We start from the raw sequence: 14,978 nt of genomic DNA on the forward strand, positions 1-14,978 counted from the left end.
TTTCGATGGAGGCGAAATTCTAGAGGCCCGTGTACTGTGCGACGTCAGTGGTCGTTAACGAACCACAGGTGGTCGAAATTCCCGGAGCCCTTCACTACGTACGGCGTCTCTCATAGCCTGAGTCGCTTTGGGACGTTAAACCCCCATAAACTAAACTAAAGCGAAACACAACCCTTTACCACTTCTGCAAATCTGTAGAATATCATTAGCTCATATGTTAAAACTGGCCCAGTCCATTAAACCAAGAAGTCATCAACGTACCTTGAAACGTTTATCGTCTTATTGATTGCCTTGTCTACATGAGAAAGAAAGTTATTTCTGAGTGCTGGCGCCATCTTCTCAACGAAACATACACGCTTTTTTTAAACACTTATATCCCCCTCCCCTCCCACCCTACGGATGTTGATTGCGAATAACGAGAGGAGCTTAAAGAAATGCAGACTTAGCAACACAGCGCTAATCCACAAACTTTGCTTCATCATTCCCTTCATCTATGCATTTGCGTACAACTGTAAACATGCTCGTCAGCGCTTGTCTGTGCGTTCTTTGTGCCTGCGTCTTTAGTCTGTTTGTGCTATTTGCGCCCAAGGTAACAAACCAGCGTCTTTTGCATGTCACCTCCATTGAAACGCGGACGCCGGGGCATAGTTCCTGGGTTTGAACCCGTTACCGGCGTCCGCGTTTTGATGCAGCCGAAACGGAAAAGGCGCCCGCGTGCTTTGCGAAGTCAGTGCACGTTAAAACCTACGCATGGTCGAAATTATTCCAGAGCCCTCCAATACGGCACCTCTTTCTTCCTTTTATCCTTCACACCCTCCTTTATCCATTCCCTTACGGCGCGGTCCAGGTGTCCGGTAAGATATGTGGGGCAGTTAATGCGCCATTTAATTTCCTAATTTTTTTCAGTTTTTCATTTGAGGAGGGCAGAGCAACAAGCAGAACGCGGGTACTGAGACACCACCTTGCGCATGCATTAGTTTAATTTCCACACCAAACGCAAAGAAGGCGACATCATGGTTCAGTATCCAGAGTGCCAACAGGGCGATGGCAAGCCAGACCCTCACGTGTGCATAGCACGCGGATGATGGCAAAATTATCGCCTGATAGAGCTCGCCGAGTCACTGCAAACGCATGGCTTGGCAAACAACATCAGCCGGCATGCAGAGATTGCCAGGAGGTCAAGCGCAGGAGAAATCTAATTGGGATCAGCACGGGGCGAAATTGTCTAAGCGTTTACCATAAGCAAAAGAGGCGAAGACTGTTAACAATAAACGTTTAGGCTCACAGCCAGCCGACAATGGCTAAGGTCGCACTCCGTCCTCGTTTGGCTGTGCGATTAATCTTTGATGTCGTGCGATACCAACACGCCCGAAATGTGAAGTTGACTAGTCAACTGTGTTAGTGCACCTGCGGTGGACCTGCTAAATAAGGGGATGGCTTATGTAGAAGATGGCTCGTCTAGAGAGCTAGCTTCCGTCCCGTTTAACCACCGTTGTGTATCACCTTCGAGTGATTTATTTGTTTTTGTTGTTGCGCTTGGAGATGTGGTTGAAACGCTTCTTTTAAATGCTTCGCTTGCAATAAAGCTTCAGTTGTTAGTAGGGCTCGTGTCGTCCCTGTTCTTGTCTAGTCATTTACGCTAATATACTCATCCTATTACATATGCACTCTGCGAAGAAGTATATTCGTCTTACTTTCTTTGAGCCTGCCAGGGCATTTGGCAAATAGAAAGTAAAATTGAATGGTAAGTCACTTTCGTGCTCTATCAACACTTTTGAAATTTTTAATGTCTGAATAATAAATGATTTTGCGATTTTTTTTTACTTTCACCAAATGAAGCAGCACATGCACCAAGCGCTTTATTTTTCAGTCAAAATCGTTGTGGCAGGACATGGCTTGCGGTTCAGTAAACATTACACTTTTCGTACATGGCCTTAAGCTGTTGCTTCATCACTTTGCCGTTGGTGTTTCTGGGCAAGCGGTCGACAAACACTACTCCACCGTACAGATGCTTGAATTTCTCAGTTTGATCTGAAAAAAAAAATGGACTCAGGTATCAAGAGTGCACAGTAAATCACCTGGGTAAACCAATAATTATCTCAAAAAAGAAAAACGAAAGGAAAAAATTCTAATTTTCAATACTTTGACAGAACTGAAGAACGCAACGGATTTTGCCCGTCAAATGACCCCCTACTCATAACCATGCTAATGTTACACAGCAGGGAGTGGTAGATGAAAGGGTACAGTCCCTTTCTTCTATTATTGGGGATACACCCCTATCCATTGTGGAGCTCTTCCTTGCATTGTCACGCTAACACGTTGATGAATGCGAATCGGCGGAGGCCGTTTCCTGGAAGAGAGTCCCTCGACGAGGAAAAGCCGCCGCGTACTTTAATTGTATCTGACTCTATGTATTTTCTCCTTCAAAACTGTTAGGAGAGCTATAGAGCGTCCAGTACATGTAGCTTCGCAGTGAGGTTACATATACATATTACCTTTGGTGGTGATACGCAGGTCTTCCCAAGCGGTGGTCATATGTGTATGATATTGAGTAAAAATCATTTCGATGTTTTGCTTTCCCCCTTAAGCGCAGTGTTGCAATTAAGCTGAACGGATGTCAACTTTGCTCAGCTCCCTCTCTCACGCACCTGCAACGAGAGCCTTCAGCTCGGCGGCGATCTCGGCCGGCGGCTTCGACGAGTTCCGGAGCACGACGAAGGCGGCCGGGGCGTCGCCGTACCTGGTGTCCTCCACGCCGACGACAGCTGCGTCGGCAACGATTCCGTGGCTCTGCAGCAGGGACTCCAGTTCGACCGAGGACACCTGCTGGTCGAGGCACTTGATGATGTCCTTCACTCGGTCCACAAAGTACACGCGACCGTCCTCGTCGTAGTACATGATGTCCCCTGCGAGCGTGGACGGAACGGAGGACTGAGGCGCGCTTAACGGTGTTTTGTGGCAGTCCACGGCTGCACGCGGATACGAAACATGACCCGCCTCAGCCCGAATGCCCGACATGTGGTAGGCATGAGCAACTTTGGCGCGGGGCATGTGCAGTTACTTCGGGAAATAAGCGGTTCAAAAAGCAAATCACCCGTTTATCCCCAGAAGAGGCAGAGCGACGTTCATTTTGTGGAAGAAAACAGTCGTTTATTTGTACGTGTCAACGCAACAGAAGTTGCACACTATAGCTTTTCTCTGCAGCCGTATGACTGGGTTTGATGAGTAATTGCCCCCTGATTACAAATCAACGCCACCACAGGGGATTCCTCTGGAAATTTCACCAGCATCATGACAAAATCACGTCATTGCAAACCGCCTATACCAGAAGGTAAGTTTTGCAGTGGTGCACCGAATTTTTGTACTATTGCAGCCGGGGAGGCTTCGACAGCAACATTCTGATGGGCTTATGTGCAGAGTTTTATTACGTCAGACACAGAAGCCTAAAATTCTGAGCTTTATTTGAGTTCAGCACATGTTAGTGTGATGTTTTCGCTGCGTAACAGCCCCAAACTGGCACTGCTTTTTGCAACAATGGCTGTTCGCAATTTGAGGGTGCCACCACTGGAAGACGTTCATGTTCTTCATCCTACCGTCGTATACGGCGCACGCTGTCAGGAGACATTCGCGCTTGCTCGGGCCAGGCATTAAAAGCCGCAACAGACACGGGGCGGAGGCCGTTACTTGCAAGTGAAAGTTAATTGAAAACCATCATGACTTTTACAGATAGATCGCACTTGTGGCCGTACTACCTATAGTAAGATAGCATGAAAACATAAATAATGGAACAAAAGAAGCTCTTCGGCGAAGCCTCAAGACGACAAATCGCACGTGTAATTGGAGAGATGTAGGGACACGAGTTGTACCGGAAATAGTTGTACCCGAAAAAACAAGTTCCGAAACTTGAATGACGACACCCGTATATCTCACCAACTGGCCTACACCTTTACTCTCGTAACATTAAGCGTCTAGAGCAAAAACGTTATTGATGAGTTCAGCAGCAAGATGGCGGAGACCTCGCGGAATGCGACGCTTCGTGCGAAGCATTCTTCTTTCGCTGTGCTTGAGCATAGCTCTGCCCGGCCTGTTTCCGGGCGTCCTGCGGGCGCATGATCGCTTGCATTCTCCTTAACTCCCGACAGCTGCGGGAGCGAATAAGTGGCCCCCTGAACATCAGACATTTACCAAGTAATGTCTATGCCAGTGACATAAAGTGTTGACCATCGTTAACCTCCAGGTGGGTAGGAGAGGAGCCATATTAATGGGCTCATGATCAGTTTCGACCACCTGAAGTTGAAATATAGCTAGTCGTCTTTATGACTATAAATGTTGTAACGTGCCATTTAAGCAATTCCTCTTGTCGTTCTACCGCACCAGATATTGCCACTTTGGGCAGCTTTTTAGAACTCCTCAGTCCCCAGAGATAAGTCGCTGAAGACGGTAAAAAACACCGAGAGGAGCTATTGTCAAGCCCCAAGCCTGCACCATATTAAGGAATGACGCATGCTGCAGCATATAAGCGAAGTCAGTCGTGTGTCAAACGGGAGAAACACAATATGAGGAACTCCAAAAATAGAAGCCGAGAATTGAGGGGGAATGGGGGAAAATAGACGTTGCCACTGTACCGAGCAACAGACTTGTGTTCAGGAATAAGGTTATGGAGGAATCAAGTGATCAGCAAAGCACTCATGAAGTATTTCGTTTCTAGGTGATGTAAGTTAGCGCGTGTGAAAAGATTTCCTGAAAGTACAAGGGCATGGCTAGAAGAAATAAATAAAACATTAATGTTTGGAGCTTAAGCAAGTCAATTGCTGCAGTTTGCATCTAGAGTCTGAGCTGTTAACGCCCATCTATAATGACCAATCGTGCAGTACGCTTTATGCAGGTTGTACGAGAGTATAAAGTACACACCTTATAAGTATATAAAATATGGGACCTATTTACCAAATAAAACTTTATGAACTTGAAAGAATTCAGAGAAAGGCTGACAGTTATATTCATCTAAAATTTAAATTCCCGGTTCTCTCACAGAGTAACAGTATTCAATCAATTGAAGAATAAAATGCAGATAAGACTTCGCCTGTCCACTACCTAATCATTATGGTGCATTAGACACGTCCTATAACTTATCTGGCGACAAATTTTCGCTTTTAGGCTTTTCTTCAGGCAGCTATATAAAGCGCCCATATGCTCCCAGTGTACACATCCTGCTGCGGCAGACGAGGCAGAAGGCACCCATATAATGTTTTCAAGGAAGATCCGCATATTGGTGCTGTCTCACCTGATCTGAACCAACCGTCTTCACCCTTGAACTTTCTCGTGAGCTCGGGATTCTTGTAGTAACCCTTGGCCACGCTGGGAATCCTGAAGTACAACTCGCCATTCTGCCTGGGCCCCACTTTCTCTCCGGTGTCCAAGTCGAGGAACTGAAAAAATTTCCTAGGGTTTACACTGTGCTCCGTAAGGTAATAAACTATATATAGTCTAAAGTTCTGCATGTGCTGCCTGTCTTTTGTTAATGCTCAGGACCTGTAGTACAGTCTAACTTCTATTTACTTCATGGAACGTTGGACAACCGCAGCGACTGCAACGGTTACATTGCCATCGCTGGTTACGTAGCTGGAAATTTTTTGCGTTACATCACGTGACCGTGAATTCAAAGCAATCGCCTGAGAGCATTTTTCAGTCTCTAAGAGGAGGACCACGAAACAGGAAGAGTGGAGACTCGCAAAGAGTGCTCCGGGTTGCGACGGAAGCCACGCAGCAGCGAGTGCGGTGCCGGCGACAAAATGAAGAGGGCGGACCTTCAACTACCTCTTCGAACGAGGTTTACGCTAGCAGAAGCGCCCAGCCGCGAAAGCGCTGGTGGTGACCCTGCAAAGCAGCCGCCGCCCAGTGACTGCTGCGACCAATAAATGCTCTCGCCGAATGCTATAAACTACGCCCTATCCTAAATTAGCCAGTGTTTTTGTTTTATTCTCAGGTTCGTTGGTACGCGACTTGGGGTCAGATAAGGAGCTGAACTTGCGTCCCTGACGTCAGCGTACGAGTTTTGCCGCTGTCTGACAAGACCTTTGTCGGCTTATCTAATTTCCTTCCACTATCATGTAGTGTCCTGTTTTAAGACATCAACTGTCACAGGCTGTGCAATCTTAGCATAGAAGTTTCCTTCGTGGTAATCGCGTGAGCCTTAGTATTAAGTCCTTTTCCTTCTGCTTACTTTGATTGATACTTCTGTACGTCACGGTGTCTCCGGCTCATTTTACCGCTGTGACAACCCGGCACATGTTTTGATAGCTCGCTTATGATGTGTCACTTTTATCAGTCGCAGTGACAGAACTGGAATCTAAACACGGCACTGATGCTGCTTTTTTTTCTACTGTTCCCGAATCACGCTTTCCTGCAGAACTGCTTACCATTGTTTTTTTTTTGTGATTTCCGAAGCATGAACTAATATATAGTGGGCATCTTTGTTAACATACGTTATTTCATTGCACGATGCTGTACTTGACTTTTAACTTGTAACCACGTCTCTATCTAATCACTCCGTTTCAAAATATATAATAAATAAAGAGTGAAAAATAATTTTCCTTTAGATATTTGCTACAAATTATGAGTGCCCACAATATGATCTACAGATAAAGCTGACCACTACCCATCTAACAAATTTTGTCTTGATAACAACAGGTCGATATAAACTTCCTTTTTGATGTTTGAACTGGCCACAGTTCAAACCGTGACGTCAGTTATATACTACCTTGAGTTCGGCCATGGGAGCTGGGAATCCGACGCTACCGGAAGCCATGTCACCGTTTGGTGGCGAGCAGAGCACACCGCAGGATTCGGACATGCCATAGTGGTTCCGAAGTGAGCGCAGGTCGTCAAAGGCAGCCATGATCCTCTCCGCAAACGCCCTCGTAAGCACGGTTCCGCCAACGTTGATCTTCTTCACAGACGGAAGCTTGGTTCCAGTGCGCAGCATGTCTGCCACGTAGTAATACAATCTGGTCGGGATTGAGGCTAGTATTGTCACCTGGTGAAATTGAAGAACTGTGTTAAAATCACTACACGCTTCCTTGCACCCTCCTTTTCACTGCAGAAACGCAACCACCGCTACCAACACTTTAAAACATGTGTTGGTTTAACGATAAGGAGCCTGCTTGAAGTTAAAACATAATTATACAAAAACAGCTCTACAGAGCATAGGGCAAAGAAAGAAAGACTCACTGCTCTCAATCTGCCTTTCTTTTTCAACGCATTACTTGAACTTGGGCCTCTATTTTGTGTCAAAACCTCCACTTATCAAACGCATCATCAGCGCATTGTGTGTCATTTCTTCTTAGTCCCAGGTTCTGTAGCGCTGGTTTTAAAAAATGAATAACCACCGCGTTGTCCAATCTGCCGGTTTTCTTATTTTTAGAAAATAACGTTGTTCAATTTTTGATCCTGAGATTACGTCACAGAGCCAGAAACTGTTTTTGTTGCTCAGAAATATTATACCTTGCATTGTAATTGTACGCCCAATTACCGATTCATGTGCCTAAATAACAATGCCTGTACAGATAAAGTTCGCGTTTGTGTAGTTACTACACTTAATATAGTGGAAAGTTGGCAAGAATCTGTATAAAGTATTCATTAAGTGTATGATCGTCATTTCGACACCTATTTCAAATGTCTTCTTTTCACACACAAAAGAATAAATACTGTGCAAGCACGTCAACATATCAACATTTGAAAGAATAAAGCAGCTGAGTGAACTCACTTGGTACTTGTTGATGTAGTGCACAAGTTGGTCAAACGACAATCCGGGGTTTGTTACGACGCAAACTGCTCCGGCACATACCGCAACTGGGGTGAACGTGAAGCCAGAAGCGTAGGTAATAGGGTACCAGGTGAGGAGGACGTCTCCATGATCGTAACTCACTAATGACCTGCAAATAAAGGTAGAAGAATGAGAGGAGCTCTGTTTGCTGACATTCATACGAACAGTTTTTGGCTGAAAGAGCAAATCTTTCGAGTCGGATTCAAAATTATTCGGTCATAGAGACGAGACACCATTGTCATGACATACCTCCATAGAGGTATGTCGATGACTGTACCTCGGTGTTATGAAGTCTTAACATTGAAAGGACCGGTTCATGTTAGCCGAGGGAAAAAAATACGCATAAACTGTTACGCAGAATGGGCTGCCGTATACATGAACCGGTCCTTTCAATGTGTAGACTTTATAACACCGAGGTACAGTCATGGACATACCTCCATGGAGGTATGCCCATGACTGTACCTCCATGTGAAAATGCCATCCGTGCGCCAACTAGGATCACAACCGAAAGCGAAACACTGCTTGATATGTTTATTACAAATGCCGATTCTACAAACGCTGCTAGTGGTGTAATATCATACGACCTAAGTGACCACCTTCCAATATTTTTTCTGTTAAGAAAACATAATCTTATATCAAACAAAAAGCATCAGTACGTTTCCCTCCAGACCATTACACAGACTGGTTTAGATAGTTTCAGAGCTGAGTTACAGTGTTGCGACATGAAGGAAATTCTGGAAACAGATAACGTAGACATCGCGTACAGCAAGCTTATTGATGAGATCTCTCGAATATATAAGCGCCATTTCCCAGAACAGAAGTTTAGAGTGGGTAAAAAGATAAGAAAGCCATGGATAACTCCCGAATTGTTAAAACAAATAAATTGTAAAAATGCACTCTACCACAAGTTTATTAAGACCAAGGATCCATGCGTATTAAAGGAATATAAATCATTTATAAACAAACTGAACAGAAAACTAAAAGTGCATAGGAAATTCTATTTTCATGCCGAATTTGACAGCTGCTCGAATAAACCTGATATTTTATGGCAGAAGTTAAATACCCTCTTGAATCGTCGCAGGTCATCTCCGCGTGTAGAAAAGCTACTTCTTGGTGGCAAAGAAATATCGGGAATTGCTCTAGCAAATACGTTTAACGATTTTTTTGTGGGCTACTCCAATAGTTGTGCATCGACTGATATTTCGACATTACTGCCTGATAGAAATCAATTTTCACTTTTTTTTCGCCCTTTTACGGAACTTGAGGTACAGTCAGTTTTCCTTTCAGTCAAAAATAGCTCAAGTTGCGACGTAGAAGGCATGCAGGTCCGGCCAATCAAATATGTGCTCGATATTCTTTCTCCATATCTCACTTGTATCTTTAATATGTCTTTGGCGAGCGCTATCTTTCCGAGGAGGATGCAGATTGCAAGAGTTTCGGTCCTGTTTAAGAAAGGTGACGTAAACGATATAAAAAATTACAGGCCTATTTCCATTTTACCGGTGCTATCCAAGGGATTAGAGAAGCTAATACATATGCAAATGTCTAATTTTTTTGATAAGCATAATCTTATTTCCTCTGCCCAGTTTGGATTTAGAAAACGCCGATCGACGGAATTAGCCCTACTTGAGCAAAAAGAATTTATTCTGTCGCAGTTTGACAACAAGAATTTTGTGCTCGGCCTTTACATAGATTTCACTAAAGCATTTGATTGCATCCATCATTCCATATTACTTGAAAAGCTTGAGACTTACGGCGTTCGAGGACACAGTCAAAATCTCATAAAATCATACCTAGATCATCGCCATCAATATGTACAAATAGAGAACTGCCGTTCAGATTTGAAACAAATCAACAGAGGTGTTCCTCAAGGCAGTATTCTTGGCCCGTTCCTTTTTATAGTCTATATAAATGACTTAGTTCATATCTACAGAGATGCAAAATATATTTTATACGCTGATGACGCTAGTATATTTTTTTCATCACCTGAACCTAGTAGCCTTCAGAATAAAGCCAACTCTGCTCTAAGATCCCTTCATAAATGGTCCGCAGCAAACAGTCTACAAATTAATACAAAAAAGACAAAAGCCGTAATTTTCAGACCGAAATCGAAGCAAATAAACAGCAGTCTAATCACCCTTCTTTACGAGAACGAAAAAATCGAAATAGATAGTAGTGTTAAAATACTTGGAGTTATCTTCACACAAAATATGCTTTGGGATGCGCACATTGAATCTGTGTCAGGGAAGCTATCTCGTATTGTTGGTATGACGGCGCGACACAGAGCTATATTACCTTTCAATATAAAGCTTCTTATTTACAATACTCTCTTTTTTTCTTCTTTGTATTATTGTGTATTGGTATGGGGTACCACGACACGTACAAATCTTGAAAGAATACATATACTTCAAAAAAAAATTGTTCGAGCACTTTTTAATGTACCGTATCATTCCCATACTTCACAGCTATTTTCGAAAGCAAACATAATACGCGCGTTTAATCTTTATAACTATAAGTTAAGTCTGGCTTTCAAACGGGAGGTGAAAGAAAATCTCAAGTTTTTTCATGAATTATCAGATCTCGATAAAAACACACATTCCTACACCACCCGTTACACAGAACCGTGGAAAGTGGTCACTGCGCGGGTAAATTATTCCAGGCAAAAAGTGTCATACACACTGCCAACCCATTTAAATTCATTTCACAAATCAGGTATAGATTTGCATACGATTTCTGTACGAACCCTACGCCAACATTTCATTAACAATCCTTGCTTACAATAACAACTAAAAGTGTTATCTTGCCTTTTGTTATGTTTACCTGTTGTGACTATCAAGTGTGCGTGCATTAATTTTGAATATTGTGCTTTCTGCGAGTTCTTTGTTTTATTTTTTTGTTGTTGTTGTCCTATCGCTGCCTGCTTTGTAGGGAGGCTGCGGGCTTCAGTCAAGTCGCTTGTTGTCAAGCGGCTTTTATCCGCAGTCTCCCCCATCACTGATGGAAATAAACAAGTTATTATTAGTTATTATTATTATGTTATGGAGGTATGTCCATGGAGTCATGGAGGTACAGCCATGGAGTTGCGGCATGCGGTTTTGAGGTAAAAATGAAATCTTCGTGGCGGCTCGGGTCAGTCAGCTGAATTTCTTGAAGCGGATGGAACATGCATGTTCTCTGGTGCTTCATTATTTTGATTGACCTCTTCTGTCAGATCGCACAGCAATTACTTTTTAAACACCCATCCCGCAAAACTATCATTTATGACTGCACATTTCGGAAACAACCAGCGCGCAAAGTTCAAGTAATTTAGAATCCATCATACCTTCATTGCGCAATACTTTTTTTGTAAATTCGAATTTCGAAACTGCGAATGTCTATCAGGTGCTCTAAATATTGCTACGTGAGATTGCTCTAGCTAAATGCTAGATGCACCAGCGTTTATTATTAGTGGGGCCCTGGAAGGGGATGTAATATACAAAATAATAACAAACGTCTTGTTTCAGAAAATGCATGGCTTCGGTCTTCAGAACATATATGTGCAGACACAAAGCACTCTGGGACATTCGAGCACCCGCCATACCTGACACTGCAAGGGGCCATGGCGCTATGCTGCAAAGCCTAATTTTTTAGTGGATTTTGCCACAGTTGTGCAGTTGTTCAGAACCAAGCACAATACTGAAGAAATGGGTGGTTCTTTAAATAGACGCAGTTCGATGACTAAAAAGCATTTCTTTGGTTCACAGAGATTACAAAGTACCGAGTGACACTTAAATGGGTGCGCCAATGTGCAAGGGATATTTAAATGTTTTAGCAGTTTCAGATTAATGAACTTAATTGCGCGTCATATTTAGTTCGGTGATTCGGCTAGGATTTTTTAACAGGTCCTTAAACTCGCACATTTTTTTTTGTTATCTCTTCGCCATGTAACTGTCGGGAGTGCAGCGGAAATTGGTTTCCGAATGTGTCAATAGCGATTCCTGCGCTCTGTGAGAGGCCGCTTTCTAAGGCAATGTTTTGGTTAAAGCAGAATTGCACGCAGGCTTAAAACACAACTCATCTCCGCTAATCGGTGTTTAATATGTAACGTCCAAAGATGTATAACTATGCGATGCCTCGCTTATTTAGCACGTGGAATTTTTTTTATACTAGCAGGGTGCTACTAAAAGATTCCTTTCCTCGATGCTCAAAAACAATGGCTATGCTTAAAATAATACTGAATAATTCGCTCGCAAGTTTAAGACTTACATTCGCACTCCGCTTGAATCAGGTTAAATGCACAGAATTACTTCACACGAAGTTTCATACCTTCTATGCATGAGTCCTTTTACACGCTGCTGATTTTCGCTGGGTAAACCCAAGTCGTCAAAGTGACCATGCTTGTGGTAATGTGCACCGCGACTTCCCGTCCCATATCCTTATTGAATAATGAAGGTAATTGCTTTTTCCCTGGAAAGCATGTTTAAAAATAAACATGTAACAATCCTAGGACGACAGAAGAAATATACCTATATCTGCTGATGGCTTTGCAGACTGCTAACAGCAATTTCTCTAAGATGATGTTTATGGATTTTTTTTGGCCCAAGGGCATCTCGAAAGAGCGCCATGGCACAAGGTATTTTCGATTTCTGAATACCCATTTACCAAGCAGTACACTATAAATTAGCCGAACGCCAGACCAGGGGAAGGCTTGTACCCAATTTTTTCACCGGTGGGTTGCCGGCGCCGTTGGGGATCGAACCCTGCTCCTACCGCATGCGATGTGGATTTTCAATCACTTTGGCACCGCTGCGGTGCCAGCACCTTCTCTAAGCGCAGGGGAACGTCGGCGAGTCTGGCTTATGCTACTTATCTCATTTTCGTCGACTGTACACTCTCCTCACCGAAATTCGCCTTGAAAGGACGATAGTTGTGGTTTGGAGAGAAAAGTAATGCCGTAAATAATGAAAGCGCCCTCGTACGTTTTTACAGCATCGGCAGTTTAGCCGAATTCGCCAGGCGAATACGTGTTTGACACTGTCGTTGACAAAAACAAAACATGACAGAAGACTTGAATTCATCAAATGCGAAGTAGGTGCACTAGAACTCCTTGAGAGTGCGCCAGCGACACACGGCCGCTCCGTCCAGATTCCGCATTGAGAATCCCGCACAACATCCGGAACGCCAGATGGCGCGCGCTACATTGGCCTCAGCTGTGGTGCAGCCATTCTGCTTTACTGGCTGCAGATGCGTGATTGCGCCACCGCCTCGTCGGCCAGGTCGCGTGACGCGCGCTTCGCCACTAGCTTATCTCTCGCGCTTCAAAGTCACGGCACGTATTCGGACGGACCAATGGCGAAATCCGTGATTGGGGGCCGTACGGCTAGCGCGCTGAAACGGGTTCGGCGCTGACCAGGAAGAGAGCAGAGACAGGAAAAGGCGCCAAACGGCGGAGGTGAGGGAGAGCCAGGAGAGGGAGGGAGTGAGAGGCGGCTGATGGGGCGTCGCGTTGCACAAAATAAGCATGGGGCGCTGACATGGGCAGCCAGTCCCGGCGTGGCGCTCGTGGAGATTTTGACGTCATTCGCACGGTTAAGGAACGCCGCTTATAAGTTCGGGCCAAAGAGGTTGCGTGTAAGCAATACAGGGCCCAGGAGGCTTTGATGGTCAGCCAGGACGCAGAACAACAAACTAAAGTCATCCGCCTGACAATGCACTCCTCTGAATCCCAAGGGATCCCAGGATTTTGCTCCCAAAGGGGAGCAAAATGATGGCAGTCAAGACTCAAGTCTTCATCGCCCTCTGATTCCTTTAAGAGCGCAAATAAAGTTATTTCAGCAAGTAAGAGAACTTCTGGAGCTTTTAAATGTGAGACGGCCGCAGCGGCAGCGTCTGTTGCGTCATAATCGCAATGATATAAATTATTAGAACCCAGTTTGATTTGATAGTAGTAGCATATTTTTGAGCGTAATGTTTACCACATGCCAACTGACAGCGATTTTTGCAATTGCCAGTTGTGTAATCGCCACTATTCTTTTTTGTTTTTGCATTGTTGCCGCCTGGGTTCCTGATGCGTTTCTTCACGCATTTCGCCTGCGCGTGTGCGTGACTGCTCCAAAAATTAGTTCTGGTTTAACTACTGTTGAACCTGGTTAGAGAGGGAAAGCTCTGCTGTATCGGGAAACTGGACGCGGCTTGGCGGCTATAAATTTGAGGGCAACTGCCAGGACCGGAGATCGTTGAAGCAACTACGTCTTCATTCCCGTGAGCACAAGCGCTGCCGAATGTTGGCACATCTCGTCGTACTAGCATTCTCAGCTGCCGTGTCGTTTCCGATTTTTTGTTGTTGTTGCATGCCTCCAGCTGTTACATGATCTGCCCGCTAGCTGTGTTGTCGGCGCAAAGCCATCGCAATGGTTGCAGCAGCGCAATGCTTAGCCTCCTACTCTACTGCAAAAGGCAAAAATAAAAGCACTGTGGGTCAAGTCGTATGTACATCAATAAACAAACAAAAATAAAACCCATTGGTGGCGGGCGTCTAATACTTTGGCCACAGAACAGGCACTGATTGTGCCGCGAGATTTGTTTAAGGTCTCATAAAATGATTTTTTACATAGTACTAGCTGTACAGACACCTTTGTTTGGCAAACTTGTTAACAAGGTTCTCTCGTAAATGGGCTGGCGACATGAATTTAGCAAGGGATCTGCCAGGAGGACATTTCATGTGAGGGCGTCCACATGAGCCCTATTTGACAGACGTAGAGTTTGGCAGCGAATGTTGTTTACGTTGATGGTATGCTGCGGTTTAGCACAGGGAAGCCGTTCAACTTGTCCCTATGCTCACATCAAAAGTATTTACTAAGGTAATCGCTAATAGAGTCAGGGCAACGTTAGACTTTAATCAACCAAATGATCAGGCAGGCTTTCGTAAAGGATATTCTACAATAGATCATATTCACACCATCAATCAGGTGATAGAGAAATGCGCAGAATATAACCAACCTCTATATATAGCTTTCATTGATTACGAGAAAGCATTCGACTCAGTGGAAACCTCAGCAGTCATACAGGCATTGCGTAATCAGGGGGTAGAAGAGCCTTATGTCAAAATACTGGAAGATATATATAGCAACTGCACAGCTACTATAGTCCTCCATAAAGTCAGCAATAAAATTCCAAT

At 44.2% G+C, this 14,978-nt stretch overlaps 1 protein-coding gene across 1 annotated transcript in view; it reads right to left on the minus strand.

The window, feature by feature from the left end:
* Positions 1-1,834: 1,834 nt before the first annotated feature.
* The window catches only part of LOC144132518 (luciferin 4-monooxygenase-like), a 175,135-nt gene continuing 161,991 nt past the window's right edge, over positions 1,835-14,978 (minus strand). The window contains exons 6-10 of the mRNA XM_077664991.1: positions 7,763-7,931; positions 6,758-7,033; positions 5,282-5,426; positions 2,649-2,906; positions 1,835-2,031 (exon numbers count right to left, since the gene is read on the minus strand). Coding sequence (XP_077521117.1) covers positions 1,904-2,031; positions 2,649-2,906; positions 5,282-5,426; positions 6,758-7,033; positions 7,763-7,931 — 976 coding nt within the window. The 3' untranslated portion in view covers positions 1,835-1,903. The remainder of the gene's footprint in view (positions 2,032-2,648; positions 2,907-5,281; positions 5,427-6,757; positions 7,034-7,762; positions 7,932-14,978) is intronic.

Source organism: Amblyomma americanum, chromosome 5, assembly GCF_052857255.1.
Source record: "Amblyomma americanum isolate KBUSLIRL-KWMA chromosome 5, ASM5285725v1, whole genome shotgun sequence".
In the NCBI taxonomy this organism is placed as follows: domain Eukaryota; kingdom Metazoa; phylum Arthropoda; class Arachnida; order Ixodida; family Ixodidae; genus Amblyomma; species Amblyomma americanum.